The 27,166-nt window shown below is 46.5% G+C and overlaps 1 protein-coding gene across 1 annotated transcript in view; it reads left to right on the plus strand.

The window, feature by feature from the left end:
* Positions 1–15,974, plus strand: part of LOC144269962 (gamma-aminobutyric acid receptor subunit alpha-3-like) — a 37,770-nt gene extending 21,796 nt beyond the window's left edge. Inside the window, exons 4-6 of the mRNA XM_077826084.1 lie at positions 331–483; positions 5,187–5,398; positions 15,660–15,974. Coding sequence (XP_077682210.1) covers positions 331–483; positions 5,187–5,398; positions 15,660–15,974 — 680 coding nt within the window. The remainder of the gene's footprint in view (positions 1–330; positions 484–5,186; positions 5,399–15,659) is intronic.
* Positions 15,975–27,166: the final 11,192 nt, after the last annotated feature.

The following is a 27,166-nucleotide window of genomic DNA, read 5'->3' on the forward strand; positions in this document are numbered from 1 at the left end:
AAAGCAATCTCTGTTTGTACAAAGCAATCTCTATGTTTGTATACAAGAGTGACATAGACCCCAATTTTGTATTGCAACAAACATATACCAGTTTCATGCCATTATGGTATGATCTACTTTATCATGAGGTATCATAATACGTCAGATGGTAACTTAGACACATGCTGCAATATCAGGTGATATAGCCCTACAGGACCGGGACGTTCACACAAATCACGCCCTCGGGGGATAAAAATGCTACTGTGAGATCTGGACTCAGGTTTTATTGGTTCAGGCCTGGCAAGTAACAATTGTTCTGCTGCTTTCTGCTCTAACCTGCTGTCCCTCCAGGGGAATATGTCGTCATGACCACGCACTTTCACCTCAAGCGGAAGATTGGGTACTTTGTGATCCAGACGTACCTGCCCTGCATTATGACAGTCATCCTATCACAGGTTTCCTTCTGGCTTAACAGGGAGTCTGTTCCCGCCCGGACTGTATTCGGTGAGTTTCTGACATGCAGTATGCTGATGGGTGAGGGATTTCAGTGGAAGAGCAACCATGGCTGCTTAGGTAACCAGAGCACTGAAGGGAATGGCACCACACCTGTTTGTCTGTCTGCCAGTGTCTTCTAATCTGTCTGGTGCTCCTCCCTGTGCTACCTGGAGGTCTCATTTGTGAACCTTATATTTCTTTTGTGGACACAACATATCTCCAAAGTATCCCTAGCCCTCTGCTTGGGGGTCAGTTTCGTGGGCAGGGCTGCTGAACCGTGCCGGGGATCGGTGAAATCTGTTCTCTCTCACCTATTGATAGGTACGTTGGATTCACATGAACTGTTGCACTCTGCTGAAGCATGCCAGCCCCAGGAGCGTAGGCAGGCATATGCGGTATCTGTTGCTACCTTTCATTTTAACTTCTAAAGAGTAATGTTCGTGATGGCAGGTTTTATCCTTCCTCAGACCTCTTATTAATGCCTATCTGGTGGGCAAGTTGCAAGGTTGAAGTAGCCAGAATCCGAATCTCCGAAGCGCTGCCGCCCTGGATTCTAATCAGCCTAACCGCTTATGTCTATGCACCACATGGAACACAAGGGGGAAAGAGGCACCTTGAGAACACGAGAGGCAAGGAGGGAGGCAACTCAGAACAGGATGAGGATGGCTGAGAGGCAAGAAGGAAGTCAGGATGAGTAAGGAGCAGGTGTCAGAGCCTTTCTTCTGTAGCAAGCCAGTCATTACCTGAAATCCGTGAGCCTAGGAGATAGCACTTGGGTTAAAATCTGCCCTCCGTGGGCAAGGTCATTGAGAAGATTCACAATCCTAGCAGAATCTACCTTCAGCCTTGTGTTCCCTCTAGTCAGGATTGAGGCCGAGGTGCAACGTGGTGACACCATTGCTGCTGGTTTTCTCTGGGCAGTGGGCCAAGTTCAGGTGCCCTGGATAACACTGTTAGCTCTCTGACTGATCATGGATGTTGTTGACCTGTTCGCAGAACCCAGCAGAAATTAATGTAATTTGCTTGTCCAGTGGCCCCTCATGTAAACGGAACATTCTGTTGTCTCTGCTATTTAGTAGATTTTACTGTACTTGGTGGGGATTGTTTTTTACTGGAAATATGACTGATTGTGAGCTCCATGCCTTCCCCTGTGTTTCCCACAGCACCCTACATTAGTGTTCTTCAGAATAGCCCATCGTGCAGCCATTGGAATCAGTGAGAAAACCCCAAGTGATGCCAAATCAGTGCTGAGTCATAGAGCGGGGCAGCAAACTGTTTTCTCCTCCCATGAAGATTTTCAAGATGTCAAAAAGTTTTCCTGTCCCAATGGGGATGAAAACTCAGAATACTGATAATTTTCATGAATCAAAAATGTTCTAAAAAATCAATTTGGATCAGTCAGAATGTTTTGTTTCGATAATTTCAAGATGTTTTGTTTCAGTTCTGACCTTTTCCCTCTTTTAAAAATGAAAAAAAATTCAACACAAAAAACTGAAATTTTCCATTTGGTCAATATTGACACTTTTTCCCCCAAAATTTTCAAGTCAGTGCATTCATTGAAACTGACCCTGTTTCACGGAAACAGTTTGGGTTTCAAAGACTCAGTATTCTTCAGCAAAAACCTGTTTGTTGACAAATTCCTGATCAGCTGTCCTGAATAATAACAAGAATCTAGATATTGATAAGCCAGTTACACAGAACTGGCTGCGTCTGCTTTGTTCGAGGTTCTATTGACATGGTGGCTGTGGGATGTAACAGGTGTATATGGGAAAGAGGGCAATGGGTCTGCATACACAGCTTGTACTTGCTGATTACACTCCTGGTCCGACCTGTGCATGTGCTGATCCCTGGGCTGAGTCAATAGGACTGTGCCTTAAACTGATTGTAATTATTTTCATTTCTTTACACAATATCTTTTCACTTTGCTATCAGAGGCGGAAGGTCGGGCCAGAGTTACAAATATATTAACAAACTATTTTAAAATGAATTCCTCCTTCAGTTACTTGCCAAGGCCTGAGACCAGGGTCTCCTCATTCCCTCTACAACAGTTGCTGGTATCAGAGAGGGCTCCATTTAAGCATGGCAGGTATAGGTGGCAGTCTGCTAGAGCTAGAGGGGGCTCAGTCCCCCAAAATCTATCTACCTCACCATCTCCCTGGCTGCCCCCATGCACATGCCCATCTCTGCAATCACAGTGCCGATGCATGCCATGTGATGCTGCAGGGGGCACCTTGAGCCTTCCCCTAGTGGCGAGAGCCAACTGGCTGGAGCTGGAGCCTGGCCCAGGCCAGCACCAAAGGTCAGAAGGGAGCCGCTGCTACCCAGGCTCGTTCTCCAATCCTGGGGCCCAGACTGTGGGATAGGATGGAGCCGGAGTGAATGCAGGGTAGGAGGGCTCACTCTCCATCCCCTGGGTCCAGCCCCATGGGACAGGAGTGGAGACATCTCTGCTGGGGTGAGTTCGAGGCAGGCCTGCTCTCCAGCATCCCACTTCCCACTCCCAGATCTCCCTGGTGCACTGGGCTGAGATATTTCTTGGTCCAGCCCCCCCGCCTCCCCAATGATATTTTAATCTTCCACCTCTGATGGCAGGTGATAGTGACCTTAGAGTGTGCAAGATGTGGGGAAGACAGAAACTATTGTCGCAATCAGTGATAGCAGAAACCCTTTCAACCAAGGTTTTGACCTTGTTCGTTTGCCTCCCACCAGGTTTCTAATAGATGAAGATTTCAATAACATTCTTGATAAAAACATCAAATAGTGAATGTCTGGCAATTAAAAGAAAAAAAAAGAAAAGTGGGTCCATTTATAAGAGTCCAAAGTAAAGAAGACTTTGAAATTTAGAAATTTCCTGCCCAGATGGGTGATATCAGAAAAGTGAAGTAGCGAAAACTGCTTAATTTCCTGGCAATGCACATGTATGGGAAGCTGGAGGCTCTGAGAATGGATAATGGGATACGGAGTCTTTCACTTTCAGGTTGCTGGTTCAGATCTCCATGTGTACTGGCCTGTGTGAAATGAATTGGTTGATCTCAGTCCAGTTGCCCAGGGACAGGTGTCCCATTACTGCCAGAACTGGCACCCATATTTGCAGGCTAAGCAGGGAGGCCAAAACTGAACAGACCATGGAGACTCATTCCTTCAGAGGTTCCTCTTTGCAGATCATGCTTGAGGCAGATTGGAAGGGAGCTGTGAGGGAGCCTTGTATTAGAGCTGGATGGGAAATGGTTTTTCCTGTCCCATAAAAAGTTTCAAGATCTAAAAATAAAAATAAAAAAAACCCATCCTGAATCAGGACAAAGTCAACATCTAGCAAATTTTTGCAAACTGAAAATGCAAAACCCTTCCGGTTCACGTTTCAATAATTTTGAAACATTTCATTTCAATTTTGCCATTTTTTAAAAACTATAAATGGCTTACATTTCAAAATAAAATCTTGTTTTGAACCAGAAAACCAGAGCTTTTCATTTCAAAAACATAAAAATGAAATCTTCTGACAATTTCAAAACAAATTTTTGAGTCAAAAAATTTGTTGGAACACAGCCTTTCTGAGGAACAGTGTCAGTTTCAATGAATCGGTGTTTTCTGATGGGAAAAAAAAAGTTTCATTGACAAATTCCCAACCATGTTTAACTTGCACGCTGCAGAAAGGAGCCCACTCTCCAGGCCTGTCACTAAACTCCACCGTACCTTACCAGATAAATACAAACTTATTTGTAATGTTGAAGTGGTATGGTATGCTAGGGATACTTCTGAGATATTCTGTGTCTACAAAAGAAATACAGGGTGCTGTATTAAACTTGAAAAAGACACAAGTTGTTACATGAATTGAAAAGCTTTGACAATGTTAACAATTTTTCATGAAGAACATCATTAGTTTAAAAGGCCATTTTGCAATGAATAATTGCAAAAATTCTTGATAGCATGGTCCAGTGGTGAGTGCTCCATCCTGTAAGTCCAGATACCTAGACTCTATTCCCAGCTCTGCGAAAGACTTTTTGTGTGATCTTGGGCAAGCCACTTCCTCTCTCCATGCCTCGTTTCCCTATCTGTAAAATGGAGTTAATTGTGTTCACCCACCTTTGTAAGGTTCTTTGAGGTCAACAGATGGAAAAGATTGTATAAGTCTTAAGTGTTAGTTATTTTCTTATGGGAGGAAGTAAGGAGGGGAGCACAGACAGATATGTAGTAAATACTCCACAAAACACAATTTTAAATGTCCTAATAGCATCTCCTTCACAAATGTCCAGTTAGATCTGCCTGGCTGGCTGCACCTTACCACTACCACTGTTTGCTATTTTATATGGTAGCAACCAGAAGCACCAGTGTACTAGACTCTGTACAAACACATGGTGAGATCAGCCCTGCCTCGTAAAGTTTGCCATCCTAAGTAGACAAGAGGTGTAAGGGAAACTGAGGCACAGAGAGGTGAAGTGACATGCCCAAGGTCACCCAGAAGGCCAGTAGCAGAGCCAGGAATGGAACTCTGGCCTCCTGAATCCCGCATCTGGCCAAACTCATTGCTGAGGTAAGTGGGCCTAAATCAATGGGGCTGGCCCTACCTGCACCTTTGGTGCATTTGGTCCATGGGCGTGCTGGCATCTCTACCTGGAAGGACAAAGAGAGAGTGGGAAGAGATAGCTCATTGACCAGGCACACAAACATGGTTGCATGCTTTGACAGCACCGTCCTCTCCTGCTTTGTTCCCGCAGGTGTTACCACCGTTCTCACCATGACCACACTGAGCATCAGCGCCAGAAACTCCTTACCGAAAGTGGCGTACGCGACGGCCATGGATTGGTTCATAGCCGTCTGTTACGCCTTCGTGTTTTCTGCGCTGATCGAGTTTGCCACTGTCAACTACTTCACCAAGCGGAGCTGGGCCTGGGATGGCAAGAAGGTGCTGGAGGCCCAGGAGATGAAGGTGAGTCCTGTAGGCAAGGCCAGGGAGCACGGGAGGGCAAAGAAACGCCCCACGAGAGAGCTGCATTGGGACCAGGAGTGGGTAACATGCAGCCCGGCACATTCCAGTAGGCTGGATGCTATTCACTGGGGTCATCAATTCAGGTCTTGACTGGAGCGGTTCTTGGGGGTGGAAGGAGAAAGGGCTGGTGTAATGTATTGTCTTTATCATTCGCTGGGAAAAAATTCCTACAACACTCATGTCTCCATCTGTCCCTCCCTCTGTGCGCGTGTGCGTGAGTGTATGTGTGTCTGTCTCTCTCTGGTTGCATCTGTGCACGTCTCTGTGTGGTTCAATTTCTCTCTTCCTTTGCTCACTACCTGCTGCACTTTGCGCCATGTTGCTGCCCTGATGCGCCAGCATAAAGCCCCAAAGCCAGGTGCTTGATGTGATGCTAGCCCCATTAAAGTAGAGAAGCTGCCAGCCTCACGGACCTTGCTCCCTCACCACCTGTCACGGTGGATGCCCCATGCTTTCCCCGCAGTGCAGAGCAAGCATATCAGAGGGAGGGTGATTTTAACAGGGGTTACCCTCAGCCATTAGCAGATGGCTACACTGGGAGGTAGAGAGCAATCTGAAGCAGCAACTGGCAGAAAATAAGTGGGTATCACCCAGGTTTTCTCTTCTGGCTTCGGATCAGCATCTCTGACAGCTTCCTTTGTACAGCCATCGCTGGCCTTCATTGGCACCCTCCTCCCTCCACGCTGATCTAATTGGAGCTGCTCAGAGGAATCACTTGTTGTGGCACATTGCTCTCTTGTTTATATTTATTGAATCAATTTCAAAATCAGCTTGTCCTTGTTCTTGATTCTGGAGCACTTTTTTTTTTTTTTTTTTTTTGCATGATAATGTGCTGCTCGGAACTGTTGAGGGACCGTGTGCAAATATCTTGCATCACTGAAAGAAGATCTGGGGAGAGGGAATTCGGTAGTTCAGTCCTTTGATTTTGACTGAGCCGCAGCTCAAAGAGGTCAAAGAGGGAGGCAACGTGCGATTGGGGGGCAGATTAAAAAACTAGAGCCAATATCAGCCCTGCCATAGCAAGCCCAGCCCTCGTTACCTCTAAACTTGATTCCCTGCCTCTTCTGCGTCCTTGGATCTTCTTTTCACCAGTGTGATGCTACAGATTGGTCTACACTTCAAAAGAGATGGCCTAGCAGAGTGGTTCTGTAAGGCCAGTTGAGACCTGATGGAAGCAGGTGCAACGCCATTGATATCAACCTCACATGATAGGGCTGAATTTGGCCCATAGAGATTAAAGACCCAGTGAAGTCAATGGAATGACTCCAGTCGACATCAGTGGCTGTCAGATCAGGAATGGGCAGAACAGAGTAGATAAAATAAGGGTGGATGTGGCCCTTCACCCATCACTTAAACCAAACCCAGCTCAAATGATTCCAGAAGTTAAAAACAAAAAACCTTCAGTTCACTTTTTTAAAAAATGCCTTTATTCCTGAGTTGCTGTCTTTGAATCAGAGGTGCTAAAATAGCACGAAGATACCATGAGAAATGTTGTCCTTGCAGTAACGTAATGCGGATATGTGAAGTACCCAAAATCTTACAAGGGGAGCCTTTTCTGTGAGATTTGCAGCCTAAGACTCAAGAGAGTCAGATAAACATCTAAGTTTGTGGGTGCTAATCTACCTAGTGTTTATCCATCCTTATGAGCTTCACCCACTTCTGGTCATGTTACAGATCAGGAAAGCTGACCAGATTCCTTCCATTTTGGATGTATTTTCTATTCTCTTTCTCACCACGTCTAACACCAACTATTAAAGGAGCACTCCAGGAAGAGTGGTGGGCTCATGTGACTTGGGAATTAGCTACATCCCCATGTTTGTTCTGCTTTTCTATGCTGCTGATATGTTTCTAGTCAGAGTGTTGTGATGATTCCGCGATGGCTCAGTTTCAGCTTTCCATGAACTGATCTTGAAACAAATAACAAGTTAGGTGGGTTGAATCTGGAAAAAAACACCCACAAAAAACAAAAACACCCCACTGGCTTAAGACTGGATGTTGGCAATGTTAGAAATATTTGTACCAGCAGTAAAGCTAACAGTGATATGCCCAAATTGAGCTCTGGTCTTTGGAAAGCTGTCCCTGAAGCCAGAGGGCTTGTTATTCACCCTTGTGACTATTACTACCGCACTTAATTTGTAGCCTTAAAAGCCCAGTTGTATAGCTCAGTGGTGCACCCACAGTGCTGTATGGTGCAGAAGCCTGGGCAGTAAAGAGGCAGCAGGTTCAATGCCTATAGGTGTTTACCAGGAGATGCCTTTGCACAATAAAAGAGACAGGCTGTGAAACGAAAGCTTTAGGGTGGAAGTCAGAGTCCTTGATGTAGCTGACAAAATCCAGGAAGCCTGACTTTGCTAGTTTGGTCTCATACAGAAGATGAATGAAGAGGACCTGGTGCAGGCAGCATGGCAGGAGGGGGGTAGGAAAGAGACCTCAAGGAAAGCTGAGGAAGTAGTGGGTGGATTGTGTCAAAGAAGATGGTAAGCAAGTGAACCCTGGAGCTGCCTCAGCCCAGTGAAGACAATGGATGCTTGCCCAGTGCCCCAGCCCATGATGAGGGGGAAGAAGAAGAAGAAGAAGAAAAAGAAGATTTAATTGTTAGCACTGGTGAAAGGGACCAGATTAACAGCCCTTGAGGCTAAAATCCTCTCTTTATCTATGGCACGGACAGCAGCAACTTCTCCCACACAACCCATCAATTAGGGTGACTGGGTGTCTTGACTTTGTGGAGTTATCCTGCGTTTTCAGACTTCGGTAGAATCTGCTAACTTGCTGACCTCCCCCACCTAGACATCTGCCCTATCACTACAGCCACCAGAGGCCTAGAGGACCAGGCACATTGTGGTACATTCTGCTGGTGTGATATTTCCCCTTTCTCTCAACCTTCATCTGTCCAGTAATTTACAGCCCAGCTTACAGTGTATCTGTGTTGGGCCCTAGCTGGGAAATGCCGAAATACCACAAGAAATGCTGTATTATTTGCAATTCTCATCCAAGCAAAATCAGGAAGCACCACAGATCCCATGAGAAAGTTACCCAGCCCACATTCTGATATGGTTCGACTAATGCTTCTTGGAACCGAAGCTCCTATAAGCCTTTTGTGTCTCGCCGTCGCTTGTTGCTTTCTATGAGGAAGGGGTGTTTGCTGCGCCCTGTTGGATCAAAGAATTTCTTGCAATAGTTCTATTTCACAAGGTTAGAGCTGCTGCCGCAGACCTGGGGCTATAGATCAAATTGGAGAATGGTCTCTGGTGCCCACTGGAATGATTTTCTTTGAGGGCAGGGGATCAGTTTTGAAGAGCAATCTCCAGTGGTGTGCTGGATCGCAGCAATAAATCAGAGAGGAGAAAAGGCCGAGGTGCCCATGAAAGATGAATGGTTTCAGGACAATCCACCTCACCGCAGGAGTCCCCAGAATGGTCCCACTAAGGAGATCCCCCCGAATGGAACCTGGAGGGACTGCCTCTATGGCGAGAGAGCCTCATCGCTGGAAAGGAGATGGCTTGCCTCTAAGGGGAGTCTTGCTACTGGACTCTGATGATGCACCCTCTGAAGGGAGGTGCCACATCTGAGGGGATTCCACACCACTCATGGGTAGATTGGCTGCCTTAGAGAGGATTCTGACCACACTGTAATCCCAAGGGACCAACTGCAGTGGGATTGTCACCACTGGAATCTATGCAGGCCACCTTTATGGTGATCTTTTCAACTGGCATCCAGAGAGATCACTTCTAACGGGTCTTTGTCACCGGACTCTGGAAAGGCCGCCAAACTTGTGAGAATGAAAATTGCCAATGATTGTCCCACCCAGAAACAATGTCCCTCCTCTGGGCCTGCCTACCTGCTACTTCCCTGTAGTGACATCATTGTCTGTACAAGCATCACCGCTTAGTTCTGTCTCCTTGCCTGCTCTGCACTCACCTGAACGTCTGGGAGCAAAACAGCTCCCAGTTGGAGTAGCTGCAACCGGACACCTGGAAACACAGCAGTGTAAAGTCCCCATGTCAGGCGGTGAGAGGATATCGCTCCTTTCTCGTCTGGTCCTCAGGCCATGGTTCTAATCACTTGTGAGCTTGAGCTCAGGCAGCTTCTTCTCCTTCTTGTCTTCTCTGGGTGAATGTCACCAAAGAACATTCCCCAAAAATAAGCAAAACTCTTTCACTCGTCTCTGATCTTGGTTCCCTCCCTTGTCTTTGGGAGACCAACGGTATGGACAGTGTGTGAGTGAGTGAGTGAACAACATGGGATTTGTGTGCCTCATCTGCTCACCAGTGAACATCACATAAAGCAAGTCTGCAAACTCAGATATTGAAACCAGTTTATATGGGAATGGCTTCTTCTTTCCCCTTTGTTACTGTACATGGTGCATTTGTTTTGTTCTCACCCTCACCAGAGGAGATGGACTGGTACCAAATCCCCAATCGGATCACTGCCAAACCTTGGGAAAGTTATGCTCCAGATCCAAACTTAATGACTCGGGCCCACCTTTACTAGGTGCTTTCCCTCATCCCCCATGAGAGCAAACAAGAGCTTGCTGAGTTCTCTCACCCTTACCTACTTGCTGTCCACAGGCCCAAGTCTCCATTATCTTGTACCTTGGGAGTCATTGTTGCCCATTGGCTCCTTTTAGCCCTAAAATTGGCTTCACTTCAAAGGCCCATTGATATAGCCCACTTGCCGTTCCTTGGCCATGCCTCCTCCCTCTCCCTTCTCCATCTGGATGGTTAGCTGCATCCTTCTCTCAGCCCTGCTGCTTTTGGGCCTTGATCCCGCAAAGGTTTTGCGCTCCATCCAGCACAAACAAAAGGAGAGGCTACACATGGGCACGAGTGAGGTTAAGTCTTCTGCCTTGAGCAAAAGCAAGCTGGAGGCCCCTGGCTTATCTGCTCCCCTGCAGGTATGCAGGGTGAAGAAAGAGTGGGATGGATGATGATGAAGAATAAGCTTGTCAGAGGCCACATTGGGCATAAATATGATCCTCATCATACTAATGAGGTGCTTAGCTACACGCTGCCCTCTTTGGCCTCATTATTGCTAATAGGCAGGAGTCCCTTGGTGGCCATGCATCATTCTCATTAATGCAAGGTTGCATTTCTCTGTTCTCCCTGTTCTGTTCAGCGCTTGCTACCTGGTCCCCTGTCTGTGCTACATTCGGTACCCACATTGTGTGGGATCCAGTCTCCAATGTGTGCGAGCCCTATCATTTCAAACACACCAGCCACTGTTCCAGAAATCACTTTCCCTTCTGCTCCACTCCTCATGCCAACTCTGTAGCCCCTCCTCCAACCCTCTTCCCACTGCATAGCTGAAGCAGTAGAGTCCACTGTGCCCTTCCAAACCTAAGACTGAAAATTTCCTGAACTGAAAATGTTTCAGGGCGCAATCAAACCGCATTCTACGACACACAAATACCCTATCTATAACTAATGGCAGAGGACAGATCCTTTGCATTTCTTTAACACAGCCCAAGATCGTGCTTTACAAATGGCACGTGCTTTACAAATGGCAATGAACTAATCCTCCCAGCCCCCTATGAGGTAGGTAGGTATCACTATCCGACTGGGAAACTGGAACACAGAGAAGGTAAGTGAAAGTCAATGGCGGAGTGGGGGATGGAACCCACCTCTCCTGGGTTGTAGCTTTAGTCTCTCAAAGGAGAAGGCTCAGCTATATATAGACAGAATCAGATTCAGCAAAAATCTCATTGCCAACCAGTGTGTGTGTGTGTGTACGGCGGGGGGAGGAGGGAAGCTTGTCTCAGGAACATGATGTGATAAGAGGTCTATAATGCATAAGAAATGTATGTCTTGTCACGCTAGCTTTCCCTGCATTTCCTCCATTAGGAATGCAGTGTGTAAAGTCAGCTTTGTGATGAATGATGGAGGGTGACCACACATTCTCTCCCAACGGTGAGACCTGTACTGGTTTTAAAGGAGCTGGGTTGTTTTTCTGCTCTTTTTGATTTTCCAATTTTCCTTTCTGTTTCGCTAGCAAAGGGAATCCCACACAAATAAACACGCCGGGAGGTCAGAGGACTGGTTTGTATCTGATTGTAATAAACATGTTTTTCCTTGTTGAAATCTTTGGTGAGTCATCAACTATATAAAACACAACCCAGGGAACCTAAGGACAGACCATGTGTGCCAATCGCTCAAGTGTCTGATTTCTTGAGCTTCTGAGCCTCTGTTACCAGGGTACCCTCGGAAACTCTTTAGAATGCGTGCGCTGCCTTACCGTCTAGGCGTCATCACACACCACACTCCCAAGCAGTTGAAAGTCAAAGGCTATTAGGCTTTAAGCATTCCTGCACTTCCTGCCTTCCTTAGGGCTGAAGGGCCTGACCCAAAGCCCACTGAAACCAATGGGAAGGCACTCACTTCAGTGAGTGAGTTCACGAGATACAATGTCTTTGTTATAGCAAGTACCAGTAGTAAAAGCTGCCAAGAAGTTTTTCACATGCTTACACCAGGCTGGCAAGGTCACCTCTTGGAGGGAAACACTGTCCAGGCTGAGAAATGTCATGTCAGTTGCAGTCTCTCATTCATCTCCAGTTAGTAACGTATCTGATTAACAATAAAATAAACCGCAGTGCACCTTCAGTAGAATTCTGCAAGCAGTAATTGATCATTCTTTCAATCCATTATTACGTATTAATAATCTTACCACACCGTGAAGCGAGGGTAAGAAATAATCATAGTATATGTAGTGTTTAAATGGTAAAACATTTTCAAACCTTTATGTATCTCTTGATGGCTAGCAACATGCTCACACAACTCACCTTCTTTGAGGATATACAATTAATTGTGGCTCCTCTGATCCAATTAATTTGATCATTAATCAGTTGCTCAGTTAACCACTGAAGACAATAGCAATCCTTACCACCTTCTCAATAAAATACTACAATCGTGGCCTGATCATTAGTCTAATCAGTCTTTGCACTTTGCCACTTGCAGTTTTATTTGTGCAATTGCAGGAGTTATTACTGGACCTGCCATCACTTAATGTGTTGATTGGATATGGGTTTCAAGAATGATCAGCTGTTGCCTGTAGCATCCCACTGAACATGCATTGTGGACTGTCAAATTTTCCTGATGTAACTGACATGGGGTGAAATTCACCTGTGATGTGCTTCAGCAGCACTGTGAGGCTGCAGAAAGAGTAGACAGGTGGGGGAGTCTCTATGCCCAAGGTACTGCAAGAGGGTGCCTGCAACTAAGTTTGCATGCAGAGGAATTTGCATGTAGGGGATGGGATATGGACCATGCCCTACCACCCTGTCTAGGTGTTGCACAAGAGCAACTGCCGCCACTGCAGTCTACAGGTTGAAGAGCGGCTAGAGAGAGACTGTGTTGCTGTTGTGGGATGGCCTGTCCCAGCCTCTGCTAAGTGACCTTCACAAAACCCAGCCACTGGAGCTTTATTTCACCCTACATAATTACTGGCACATTTTAGCATGGAAGATTGCAAGAACACTGCTGAATCTTCCCTCAGCAGGAGAGGGAGACGCATGGTCAATGGCCATAGCCAGGTACGTATGGGAGTGAAGGGGCTTGATTGGCTGGACCGTGCAGCCTTTGGAGCACAAGCAATTGGGGAAAAAAACCTTTGCAGATATAACCACTGAGTCAGGTTCGCCCTGATGCTTGGGGTCTTAATATTTGTTGTTGACATGTATTCTGAAGGTGGCAGTATGTTCCTGGACATATTCATGCATCCTGAAGGTTTCACACTCTTTAGCAAAGGTTAATATTTGTCTTGAACATTCATAGCAGAAAGTGCAGTGGGTTTGTTGAGGCTCCTTCAGTTTAAAAACTTGCAGTCATCCAGCCTATGAGCAGGAACAATGCCATGTGACTTAGCTTACAAATCATGGACAATGGATGGTGAGCAGTCAAAGGAAGTAGAAGAAACATCCAGGCGATAAGCCGGATTGGCTCAGTGAACAATTTGTGAACTGAAAAAGGAACTAAGTTTGTACTAGTGCTATTCACAATGAACAGGTGGGCCAGCTCTGCTGACAGGCACTTCAAAGGCCAGGTGCTTGGAAAAGGTGGGTGATGCAATGTGATGTTCAAAGCTCTGATGGCATCACATTATTCAGTCAGCACTCTGGTGATTATGTCTACATTTGACAGGAATGTACAGTGAGAGGGCCAGCTGTGTCCCTGGTGGAATTCTAGTGAAGTCAGTGGAGGACACAGGTGATGAATTGGGCTCCCATCGCCTGATAGCTCCCCTTGTTACCTAAAGATAGTGATTGATACGAATTCACCAGGCTGGAGGCTGGAGCTGAATAGAATCCTACAGGCGTCCCACTGGGCACAAAGGCTGGCTTCTCACTGGGCAGGCTGTTTACTCAGCACTGGTGCAGCATAGGGATTGCAATGACGTTTCTGCTTTTATAGACTTTCATGCCAGGTGTGACCGAGTCACAAGCAACTAGAGTGGTTTGATCTGGGATTACACAGTGGCTTAGTACCTCTCTTGTGACTCTTGCCTCCCAGGCTGTTGTCCTAGCAGCTCCAGCTGGTCTGTTCCAGCCATAGCCAGAGAATGTTCAGCAGTGCTGTCTACATGGTATAGCAGGCACATCTGTGAAATGCTTTCCCCCTCGTAAAGCAGTTGCTGCTAGCAACTGTTGTCCACATTGCGACTGCAAACACTCATTGCACTTATGTGTCATTGTCAGCATAAATTCCTAGGATGCCACATCTTGCAGCTCCAGCACCTGGATCTGCTCTGTGGCAACTGCAATGAGCGTAGAGTGGGACGTATGGGCAATCTGTCGGAGTCTCCCTGGGCTTTTCATTACATGAATGAGGTCAGCTTGTGTAATACATACCAGATTTCCTTCGCTGGGTCTGGTCTTATCCTCAGGACAGCCTTGATCCAATCTCCTCTTCTATCCCCTTTCCTAGCCCAAATCCCCCCCACACACATGCTCCATTTCCACCATTGGTAAACTTGAGCCTGCCATCCATCTGCCATCAACGTTGTGCATTTTGCATCTCTGCTTCATGCAGCATGACCAACCCACAGCCAGTTTAGCTTCTTCACATGCTGCAGAAAGTTCCCTTCCCATCAGTTCACTCTGCTAGCAGTTTGGTTGTATATAAGCCCAATGACTGGTAAGAGGGGATATGTGTGGGGAAGGTGCATATATCTCCCAGGATTTGTTTCGCCTAATAGCAGCACTCCCTAGATGGGAGGGTTAGATGGAAACGTCTCTCAGTGCTGGGCCTGCCATGCTCACTATCCCAAAATCCATGGGCCAGCCTGATTGTCAGGGTCTGTCCTTCATCCTGCCAACCTAGCTCATGAGGTACTTTAAAAGGACGTATTGGACGTATTTGGATCCTCATGACATCATATTATGCAGTGCAGCAGTGCAAAGGGTGGCTGACTTGCCCTTGAGGCACAGAGGCAGCGCATGGTGTCATCATGCAGGGTTACAAGTATCCTGACATCAAGACACAAAGGTCGCGATGATATAACCCGTTATCTCAAGGTAATTCACTTTGTCCCACTGGACAAATACAAACATGTGGCAACCCCTAATCCATATCAGTGATGCTCCTCACCACAACAAGAGCCAGGAAGCAGGGCTAGATAGTTCGTTTGAGCTCTTTCCCAGGACTCTGAGCTCATTGGGTCTGATTCTCCTCCCACATACACCATGGTTACTGTGTGACTCCTTACATGTGCCAGAGCAAGATTCAGCCCAGATGAGGTGGAGACAAAAGTGCCTCCCTGTATCATCAGCTGCTGGTTTTACCTACATGGAAGAGGGAGGGATTGGAGCAGGGCCAGCCTGCTGGCTATGTGTCCGTTGTGCCCCTGGAGCAATGCTAAGGGGCTACCAATGGGCTGAGCACCTGACCTTTGGTGGTTATTTGTATCGCGGTAGCATGTAGGAGTCCCATGACCCCGCAGTGCTAGGCACTGCGTGCTGTACTTCCAGGGAATGACTCCCGTTTCCAACTGGTGTAAGCAAGAGGAGAATCCAGCATGCTATCTTCCCCATCTCCAGCAGTCTAAGCAGAGCAGGGATGACAAGGCTTCTGAACACTAGTCTTCTCCCCGCACCATCTTTTCCTTTGGGTCGCAGTATGGCTGCCACCCACACAGCCACCAGCTGAGCGGGGGAACATTCTCCTTGCACTTTTACGTGGTCTGATACAGATTTTTTTCCCCCCTCCCCTAGAAAAAAGAGCCGGTGGTGCTGGCCAAGAAAGCCAACAACACCTACAACATCGTGGGCACAACGTACGCCCTCAACATCGCCAAGGACCCCAGCCTGCCCACCATCTCCAAGAGCGCCACCGCCACCGTGTCCCCCAAGGGCCCCCGCGTGGAGGAGAAGCCCCCAGAAAGCAAGAAGACCTACAACAGCGTCAGCAGGGTGGACAAGATGTCGCGCATTGTCTTCCCTGTCCTCTTCGCCATTTTCAACCTGGTCTACTGGGCCACGTATGTAAACCGGGAGTCAGCCATCAAGGGCATGATCCCCAAACAATAACCCAGCCACACAAACCTTCCATCTATAAATGCCATCCAGGCAGGAACTCTCGGGGGCTTTCATCTTCTTCTTTGTTTGATTTTTTTATTATTATTAATAAGCTTAATTTGACTTATTTTGATTATTATTAGAACATTTTTAATGTAAACAAAACTGTGATATTTATTTAACCCTTTTTTGGTTTATTTTAGTTTATTTTTGCTGTTGATGATAAAAAAGGATCCGAAAAAAAGTGTGCCTCTAACATCGTGGGTCTGATGTTCCCCCCGCCCATGTCTCTCCCTCTCCACTCCCTGTGAAATGAAAGCTGCTTGCATGCTGTTTTCATTCCATGCTAAGCTGGTATGTTTTTCAACCTCACTCCCACCCTGCAATAGACTGCTCTGGTTTTGTGGATCCCTATTGCTTAGAGACTCCTGGCAACATAGGGACTTCAAGGATGCAGTGACCTCTGTGGACATCCTGCCAGTTGGGCTGACTTACTGTGTTATTCTTTGCTTTAGCTTTATTCTTAGAGCAGCGACTGGTTTGTGAGCTGTTCAGGGAGCTGCATAGCCTCCACTGCAAGGCAGCCTCTGTGTTACCATAGTCAGCTGCCATTAGGGGACAGCCATGTAGCGTTCATGTTTGAACACAAAGGGTGAGGCTGTAGCTGTGGTATAACTGGCTGTAGTGTCATGTAGACATCTTCAGGGCTGCCAATTCTCCATCTTCACCCAATCATCTGCCTTCCATCCTCCTTCCCTCTCTCCGGGCAGAACCGAGCACCCCTGTCAGAGTATCCTCTTCCACTGCAGTTCTACCACCCTCTCCTACTGGAGTGAAAACAAGCAGGACGTTGGTTATTTGTGCCTCCAGAGGGCACCTCATATGGTGCTTTCCATTAGACAGAGAGATATGTAAGTGTCCTCAGGGTGAATCAGTGATTGATCTCCTTGAGGAGCACCAGAAGCAGAAGAGAGGTTTCCAAAGCCTTGGAAAGTTATAAGCTGGAAGAGAATGTGTGGGCTGTTGGGTGGCTTTATTTTTTTCCTGTTGTTCCAATCCCCTTGCCTCCATCTCCTCCTCCTCTTGATTAACTTTTTGCCTCCCCACTCCCATTCCTCCAAAATCATCCTTTCTCCTGCCACCAGCTACAAGCTTTTACAGACCTCACCGTTAGCAGCAGCATGGCACCGAGACGTGCAATCCCACTGGAGCCCAGCCCAGGAAGCATCTTTGCTCCTATAGGGTGGAGACCTAGTGCAGTGGCAATGTTGGCCCTTGGCTATGAAAGAATAAGACTGTCTCCTGACAAGGGGGAGAGGAGATCCTGACTTGGGGGCAGGGGTGACAAGGAGTTGTGACCCATGTAAATCAGGAGTGACTCTATTGAAGCCAATGGAGTTTGGCCAGCGAGATCAGAACCAGACCTGAATCCCCAGGCTGCTCCCTTTGAGAGAGGCTTTTACCCCCTCCCACCAGCTGGGGGCATCCATACCTTCCCCAACAGCTGTGCCAATACGCTGGGATCCCAGCTGTCCTTTCCTCCTCCCATCCCCTTCCCCACTAGTCTGGACATACGGACACACTGCCCAACCATCGGGAATTACATGCTGCATCTGGTACACCCTCCTGCCCCCAGCCAGTGCTGATTCTTCAGTGTCACCTTCATCTGCCCCCGTGCAGTCATGTGGCCTCTGCGAGGAAGCTTGGTGGGCAAAGGCTTAATTGATTATTAAGAAGAGTACATGCCCTCCTGCAATATTCATGGGGACTGCAGGACCAGAGCAGGGAAGCACAGGGAATATAGGGCTAGACTCAACCATTGCTCATGTGGACGAGCTCTTATTACATAGACATGCTCCCACAGCTTCTTATCCCTCCACTGTCTCAATGGCAGCATTGATACAACAGGGGGAAGGGAAGGACACATGCTACTGAGCTGGCTGTCCTCTCACAGCCACTGCAACAGGAGCCTAGGAATGGCCAGACTAGATCAAATCCATGCTCCATCTGGTGCACTATCCTATCTCTGACTTTCCCCAGCCCCGGAGAAAGGTGCAAGAACCCCACAATAGGTAGATTTGGGATAATCTGACATCCACAGGCTTGCACTCCCCTCTGCTCAAGGGCGAGTGAAGAGCATACAGACCCCGAATGCATCTGACATTTCCTCAGTGCCTGTCATGCCAGAGAGCTGACTCAGCTCCCAGCAAGGGCTTGCCTCACCTGCCGCTGCAGGAAGTGACGCTGGGGTGGGGTACGGCAGCTGTGTCAGTTTACATCAGTGACAGACAACGAAAAGGTGACGACATCTAGGGTACCTCAGGAAGGCTTCAGAGGACCTTCAAGTGTTAGAATTTGCCAGGATTTAGGAGCTAACCCCACAGCTTTTGCCACCTCCTCTACTCTGACACCACTGGGTTCTAACACCATTGCTGTCACAAACATCCTTTCTCTAAATTACCATATCCCACTAAAGCCAGCCGTGTGGCAAACGGGCTACTCTAACCCCCCAGGTGCTAACACTGTTAAGTATTCCAAGCACTGCTATTTTAACACCCCTGGAGCTAACATTATCCCTGCCACAAACTCCACCACTAACACCACAGGGGCTAACTGCTAACGGGCTCTTTCATGGCCACCAGGGGGCAGCCCTTTGCCAAGGGTCAGTTGGGTGTTTTGGAAAGTATTTCCAGGTCATTTTCTTAACTAGCTAAGACAAAGGGAATGTCATAAAACAGACGTGTTGCTATCATAGTCAAGCCTAAGTGAGTGAAATAGAAACCCTATGAAAGCAAACGCAATAAAATGGTAACTAAAGAATATCAGGTGTTGACGAAAGGTCTTCTATTGAATGCAAACTTAAACATGGGCCCTGCAATGTCACAATTACCTCGGTAGTGATAAGCAACATGTTCCAGCTGGATATGCGCATTCATCCCCTTCAGCTGTTCTGCCATGGGAAGCACAGATCCCTTTGTCCAACGTCTCACTAGGCACATTCTTGCTGCTGACAGTCCTGCTTCCTGGAAATGTTCTTTGATGTCTGTTTATTATAACTCTCGCTAAATTATTTACAAAGCAAACATCTAGGTTAAACCAACTGAAAACTGCCAGCAGCTCTTATTAGCCACTACACGGCATCTGAAAAATGCCATGGCCAGCAGTAGAGTGAGCCCTCACCTCCCCTACCCCTAACTGGGACACTGATTCCGAACGGACACACAGGGAAGTGTGCTACCTACTGAGTTATCAGGGCCACAGCCTGGCTGTTCCCTGGAACTCTTCTATCCACAAGGCCTTGGTTGGTGTCTCTCTGAGTGAGTGTCAGGGCATGTTTTCTTAAGGTGACTTTTGGAAACTCTCATTCAACATGGATGTTCTTATCTGTCTCACCCTCAGCCTTCAGAGTGCTTTTCATGCCCTTATCTAGCACGAAGCCTTTCAACCCCTTGTTTTCTGAGTCCCGGATGGTTATTCCTACAGAGATGGCTAGTGATGGTGAGGTGATAATGGGTCACCCCACCATTTTACTCTTAGATTTTAGATGTCTGCCTGATAAATTGCTCACTTTCCAAGTGTGTGTTAACACTGAGCAAAAGCCAAGTGTGTTCCCACCAAAACCTGGCACTGATGCGTGCTGCAGAATGCCAGCTGGAGGCAGAGAGACTGGCATCCTTTGGTTAAAAAAACAACAAAACAAACAGGATTTGTAGTTTTTCTTCCAAGGGAGGAAGCATTTTGGAAAGATAGTTATAAATAAATAAATAAATAGTTATAAATAAATGGTTTAACACTCCCTGCCAGCTGACATCAGGAAACAGAGAATGTTCTTTTCTTTTGGAGGCTGAGATTAGGACATGTCCTTCCAGTTAACACTAGATTGTTCATCAACTTACCTTTCTAAAGGAACCCCAGATAAGGCCTGTGCTTAACACTAGCTTGTAGATTATTAGCAGTCATGTTTATTATGGTAGTGCTTAAGGAACAACCAAGATTGGGTCACCATTGTGCTAGGCACTGAGCAAGCACAGAGGAGTAGAGACTTGCTTTGAAGAGCTTACGCTCTAAACCAACAAGGCAGATACAGGAACTGCTAGAGCTGGGCAGAGAAGGGAAATGTTATCTCATGGAGGGATTTGATATTGGGTCATTTGGTTTTGTTCTGTTTAGGAATGAAACCCCAACATTTCAAAATTCTCCATGAAAGAAATTTTAAAACCCACCATCTTGTTTCAGGTACATCTCAATGTTTTGTGTTGACTTTGGCCTCTTTTAGTTTATATTGTATTATAATATATATAAGCCACAGTTTTAAAAAATCAAAAGGAAAGGAAAAATCTAAATATTTTATTTGGAAAATGTCAAAACAGACCATTTTGACATTGGTAGAATGTTTCCCCCCTCATTTTCTGCTAAATGAAATTTTGGCAAAGTTGACAATTTCATGAAGTGCTTCACTTTCAACAGAACTGCACCCTCTGATGGAAAATGGTTCTGTCAAAGCGTTTCTGACCATCTCGAAATATAACATGCAAGCAGAGTGATCAATGTGATGGTGGCAAACACTATGCCAGTGCTATGATTTTTTGGGGGGTGGGAGTTTAGTTAGGGAGGGATTAGCCAACAGAAAGACAAGGGAAGGGAGAAGCGGGAGGGGGACAGAGCTAGTGAGAAGAGGGCAGGGAAGAAGGTCTGAGGTGGAGTGAGTCTGCAGTGAAAAGATAGTGTGATGGGGTGGGAGGGGACTGAAGCAAACAAGGGCAGTCCAGTCAAACTGTATGAATTATCATGAGTGTCCAGCAGTCCCTGCTTTGGCTGCTTCTGCAGCTGTTGTGCAGGCATCAGTCTCTGGCTGGCTCCCCCCTGCAGTTTCCCAGACCACACAGCTGAGGATAGGGGAGACAATAGTAATGGATCCTTGATAATGCTCCTCTTCTAAAGGAATGAATAGGCAATCAGGGAATGATGTCACAGTGCAGAGGGTCAGTGGTATATTCCTATGGGCAGACACGGCCATGTATGTCTTGTGCAGACCAGGAGGGGTTTCTTGGTCCAAGCCAGTTAGACTGGTGAGAGATCCAGCACCTTTATGAACCTCATTTGAGATCTCCAGTGTCCCAAGTGGAGCTAGTGGCACCTTAGAGACTAACAAATTTATTTGAGCATATAAGCTTTCGTGAGCTACAGCTCACTTGCATGCATCCAATGAAGTGTAGCTCACGAAAGCTCATGCTCAAATAAATTTGTTAGTCGCTAAGGTGCCACAAGTACTCCTTTTCTTTTTGCGAATACAGACTAACACGGCTGCTACTCTGAAACCAAGTGGAGCTGACACCTTAATCTAACTCGCATGGCATTATCCCACAGAGGGAGCAAGGCCTATAGAGAGAGGGGTCCTGTTAAAGGGACATTACTGAGCAAATGGCTTTACTGGGGATAGACCTGCCAAAAGGATAAACCTATTCAAGGGGCAGAGCTGTGAAAAGCATGAAGCTGCTCTAGAAATTGTCTTTTTACAGAGAGAGACGTGCTTATGGGATAAGATTGTTAAAAGGACGGAGTGGTTTAATATATCATGCTGTTAAATGCAGGGACACTTTAAAAGGATAAACCTGCTTAAGAGACAACAGTGTTAAGGGGACAGGTGTGCTCAAGAGGTAATGCTGTTAAAGAGAAAGAGCTGTTAAAGGAAAATGTTTCTTAAAGGCATATGCCTACCGAAGGGCTAGCACAGTTAGCACTGTTTAAGGAAGCGGCATCTTAAAGTAGTCCATTACTCTGTGTGTTGGCATGAGCTGTTGAATCGGTTTATGCTGTTCTGAATTTGGGTACTTGACAAGTCAAGAATTTCTCATGCTATCCCAGAGCAGATCAATGGATGGTGCAGCCAAAAGCCAGAAGTACCTGGATGTGGTCCTCCCCACTTTGGTCCCATCTCTCATGTGACTCTGAGGTGTCACCTGCCCCTAGATCAAATGCCCTCCCATCTCTCTCTCTCTCTCTCTCTCTCTCTCTCTCTCTCTCTCTCAATCTACAGTTTTCAGGGGTCTTTTGTGGTTTCCAGCAAGGGGGGGGGGAGGGCTGAGCATTCATGAAAACTTAAACACTTTATTAATGCCGAAGTAAAAACAATCCTCTCCTTGTGTCAAGCTAAACTGCTCCTGAAGGCGGTTTGGAAAGAGGCCATGGCTCTGTATGATACTGGTGGCTTCAAGGCAGAAATATTTAGTATTTGACCTTGTTATTGTTCAGTCAGCCAAGTGCTTGGGGGTAGGGGGGGGAGGAGTTGTGGCTCACAAGCTCGGTGTATTTAAAAGTAAAAACACTTCCTCTTTAGAGCAGGGGAAATGTCCATTTTTATTAAATTCTTTCTTTCTCTGCTACATCTGCATAAAAACAGGGCTAAGAAAGATCCGAGTCCCTCTCAGATCCTCCCCAAATTGCCCGAGGACAGCAGAAAGCATGGGGATGAGAGAGAACGAATCCAATCTGTATTCGGGGCGCGGTAATGGATTGTTGGCTGGTACCAAGGACACTGCCAGAAGGGCCTCCAAGCACCTGTCAGGAAAATGTACTGACGCAGGGCACAACTTTTACTGACTCTGCCCATTCATTACTGACAGGGACAGTAGGACGTTGTCAGGAAGGCAGCGTGACTTTCAAATGCCCAGCTCACTGAATGCAGTTATTCCCTCAAAAATGCAGTTAGCCAAATGGTATGCAGAGCTGGACTATCCAGTAATGCCAGCTAGCAGTTCAGAACGTGCTTGGGTGGCCACACAAAGCCACAAACCCTTCTCCTGTTGGCATCTATGCCCAGGGGAGAACAGAAATCTTGTTTAATTGCTTCTCTTCATGGGGGCTGTAACCAGAGTCCGTTCCAGCTAACTACAGCAATCCTGTTCCAATTCTTGTCTTCTGCAGCAGGGGATTGTCCCCAGGCCCTGTTCCAGCGAGACACAGAGATTCACTTGTGTTTCTTTTCTTCCTGCTGTCAGGGTCTGTTGCAGCTGGGCACAGGAAGTCATTTATGTTCTCCTTCCCGTGGCTTTGCACAGCGTCAGTGCCAGGTGGACACAAAAAACACACAAGCAAAAACAAAGTTATCTCCATGAACTAATCAAGCTTTCTTCTGGAGGCTAGGAAGGAACAAAGAGAGAGAGAGATTGTGATTGCTAAATACTTGGGAGTTTTTCAGACCCTGCAGTGGCAGGGGACATACAAACACCTAATACAGCCAGATAGATAGGAGCAATATGTGAAGCGGTAGTTAGAGCAGGCCTCGGAAATATTGCATGTGACCAGAAATAGACACATATATATGCCTTGCTCTATAGCCACATGCACACAGAGAGCAGGGTAACATGATAGCACAGTATGGTGTCAGTGGTGTACAGGTTTTTTCGGACTGACCAGCATGACTCAAGAGTGATGAGCAAGACAGGCAAAGCAGCCCATACCACCAGGTGTTCTCTCTAGAGACCATGAGTGTGCATGTATAATGCTGACAGACCCCAGTCGTAGACGGGCAGGATCGAACCTGGGACCTCCGGAGCTTAGTGCATGAGCCTCTACCGCATGAGCTAAAAGCCAGCTGACTATTGAGCAGACTCATTTTCTCTCTCTCTTTAAGTGGTCTCGGTGCCACTAGATGGGACAGAACACCACACCCAGGAGGTGTGTGGGTTACATACTTCCCCTAGCTGAGGAAGCACATCTGGGGCTGCAGAGACTTCCCAGTTGGAATCCCGGACGAGCCCCCACTTGTAAAGCCGACAGACCCCAGTCATTGGCAGGCGGGATCAAACCTGGGATCTCTGAAGCTTAGTGCATGAGCCTCTACTGCATGAGCTAATAAGCCAACTGGCTGATAGCTAAAGCTGTAGAACAGACTAATTTTCTCTCTCTCTTTAAGTGGTCTCAGTGCCACTAGATGGGACAGACCACCACACCCAGCATGTGACCTCTTTACTGTAGGAGTCAACGCCAGTCTGCAGGCCCAGCTGCTTTCAGTTCTATTATGGTTTTTGAAATCTGCCCTGCTCCATGTTTACCTTATTTTCTGTCCCTTTCTGCCTCTCAAGCTTCCTATTCTCCATCTTCTTGGCTTCTTCTTTTCCTCATTTCCTACTTGTTCCTTCTCTTGCTCTCCACCTCCATTCAGTCCTTCTGCTCCTATCTTCCCACTCATTCATTCATTCTCTTCCTCACCCACAGCCAGTCATCTCCACCCAGCCAGCCACACACCCAGTAGGCCAGTCACCCAGCCTCACATTCAGTCACCCAGGCTTCTCTGTATCTCTGGAGACAAACTGGGCTTGCAGCCTGACTGCTGAGGGAAGCATGGGAGGGGGCCTGGAGGCCTGAGGAGAAGATGCTTCTGGAGCGGGGCGGGACAGAGCGCCCCAAGCTGCTGCAGCAGACAGGGCAAGGAGCAAATCAAGCTTCCGGCACCATCAAAGAGCTGGAGTGGGAGCAGTTCCTGGCTGTGGCCAAAATGGGGTGCTGCTATGCAAAAGTTCAGTACAGCCACCACCCTGTAGCCGGAGGTGAAAGCACACTGGTCCTTTCACCAGACAGCTGCTGGCCAAGTGGGCTGATGCCTATTTGTCTGGTTCTCCAAACTGAACCTGCATACTAATTATAACTGGGGCCATTGCAGGTTAGGCACTTGGGGTCTTGTGGAGAAAGACTATCACACAGTATAAGCCAAAGAGAGGTTGTGTTGATACCCACCTGAACGTATAAGATGGACAACACGTAGCTGTTCCGGTGTGCATTAACAACAGTGGATCCTCTTGCAGTGGTGGCCTGGTTTAACTCCCTTACCTTCTTTTCTCTGGCTTCTCTGTCGGCACCAAGAATGATTACACCCCACGCTTCAGTTGCATCATCAGCTGCCATGGTTTCTCACATTCCATCACAGGACAGCAGGATGTTTTATACTACAACTAGTTATTGCCGGGGGTCACTGTATGATATATCTAGAAAGCCAAGAATACCACCAATCACAAACAAATCAGGTTCAGGTCTGTCTTCAGACACATGTGCAACGTCCCTTGAAGTCAATAGTAATGGTGCATGTCCTGATATAGGAAGTCTAAAGCCTTAATGAATAAGGGCTGGATCCTGCACTGGTGCTGATATTTCGTCACCAGAAATACCATGAAAGCCAATATTGGTGAAGTGGGAATTTCACACAAACCTAAGGGAAGACATGTTTTCCGTCAAACAACTTTTTAAGTACCACTTAGCACTTGTTACCTACCAATGCGGAGAAACGTTTGTACCTGGCTCTAAGGATCCCTTCTACTGAGTACAGTGAGCTAGCACAGCACTCGATCCAATATGTATTGACATCACCAGAAAGACTCCTACTGACTTCAAAGGGTATTGGCTACAGCCTTTACTCAATGCTGTTTAAAGGGACCGTCAACTTGACAACCCCATTTCTGTCTGACTATTGACTTACTTTGTACATTTGGCCCTTTGGCCCAAATCCTCCAAGGTATTTAGACACCAAACTCCCTTTGATTTCAATAGGAGTTAGGTGCCTAAATACTGTAGGATCTGCAACTTTCTGCATTCCCTTCTATAGTCAGCCAGTTTTCCCCATTGCTTTTCATGCAGCAACAAGGAAGGGGGAGGACATTACAAATAATAACAATTTGATTGTAACAACCCAAAACTTGGGAGTAGGATCGCGGAACAGGGATAATTTTCATCACATTTCTTTTAATGGACTAGATTTCAAGTTGAAGGTGTCCCTTTAATTAAACAGATGAGGTAGTATTTTGAAATCACACTATTGTCCTGTCATGTGACAACAAATCATTTAGACTCTCGCTGCCCATTGGCCTTTTGAGCTCCAAAGGCCAATATCTGACTTCAAGATGGCAGCACCAGCCATTTCGTTAGCCGCAGTGTTGGTGTCTGATCACAGATGTTGGTAACGTTTCATGAGCAAAATGCAAGGCAGTCCATCGCAATGAAAAACACTCTGCAACAAAACACCAGAGACAGCCTTGTTCTGCTGCCTCAGGTTGAATCTGCTCCCGTGTTGCCTCTTCTGTTTTGTTTCCCATCTTGTAAGACTGTCTTTACTCCATTATGGGAAAGAACTTAGCGAGCAGCAGTTTAATGCATGACAATCCTCTTATTACTCCTAAGAGCGCAGCTGTAAATAATTAACGACTTGAGAAATAGAGATTTTTTTTTTAAATTGTTGACTTTATTTTCTTTCTTGACTGGCTATTAGCGACCTTCTTAAAGGATTTCTTATGGAAACTGTGATCTCTCTGTCTCTCGGTCTCTGAGGTGTGTGTTTCGAATGCTTTCTGGTGCAATGTTTAATGCTGTTTGTATTTCTGAAGTGTAATTTTCAACCTTTGCTGGAAACCTAATTCGCCTGGTTTTAATTGGTGGGGCTCAGAGTCCTGCGATATTTTGCAGCTTTTAGCTTTTTTGATAAGTTAAAGCAAGGAAGAACGTTAAGCAAATAAATAAAACACAACAAACTTCTGAGGAGAGATTTGAAACAGAAACTGGATGACGGAGACCAATGATCTGAGTGGATGAGGAAGATTCTTCCAACCCAAGTATTAATCTCCTGCTATACTACGCCAGACGGGACTGTACAGTCTCTTCACTGAATTAGATCATCCCGCCATCTGCTGTACATACTCTCTCAAACTCCAACTGAAATAAATAAATAAAAAATTCATATTTTAACAAATTCTGAGCACTTATTTTCTTCAAGCAGAATGTGCTGAATTCCAAAGGGGAGTTGATGTGTTGGGGAATGGTGAGCAGGGAGGTGGTTCTTGGAGCCTGGATGATGCATCTGCTGCATGCAAGAAGTAGTCCCATTGACAGAGCATATTAAATATATTACCCATTTAAAAAGAAACATTCCATTGAAAATAAAATATCTTGAAACCACTGCAGGATTTTTTTAACAGGCACTGTAGTGTTATGATGTAAAAGTCACAGGTATGACTACAGTAAATGCCTTTGTTCAACTACAATCTACATACTCGATACAGAAATCTCCAGGTGCAATTCAATGGGCCACGCTATGCAAAGGTCAGACTAGATATTCATAATGGTCCTTTCTGCCTCAAAAATGTATAAAATCCAACCTATTTCTTGCTAGGCAGTGCCAGAATAGAAGAAAGAAGGGGCAGAATTGTATTGCACCAAAC

This window comes from Eretmochelys imbricata, chromosome 9 (genome assembly GCF_965152235.1).
Source record: "Eretmochelys imbricata isolate rEreImb1 chromosome 9, rEreImb1.hap1, whole genome shotgun sequence".
NCBI lineage: Eukaryota > Metazoa > Chordata > Testudines > Cheloniidae > Eretmochelys > Eretmochelys imbricata.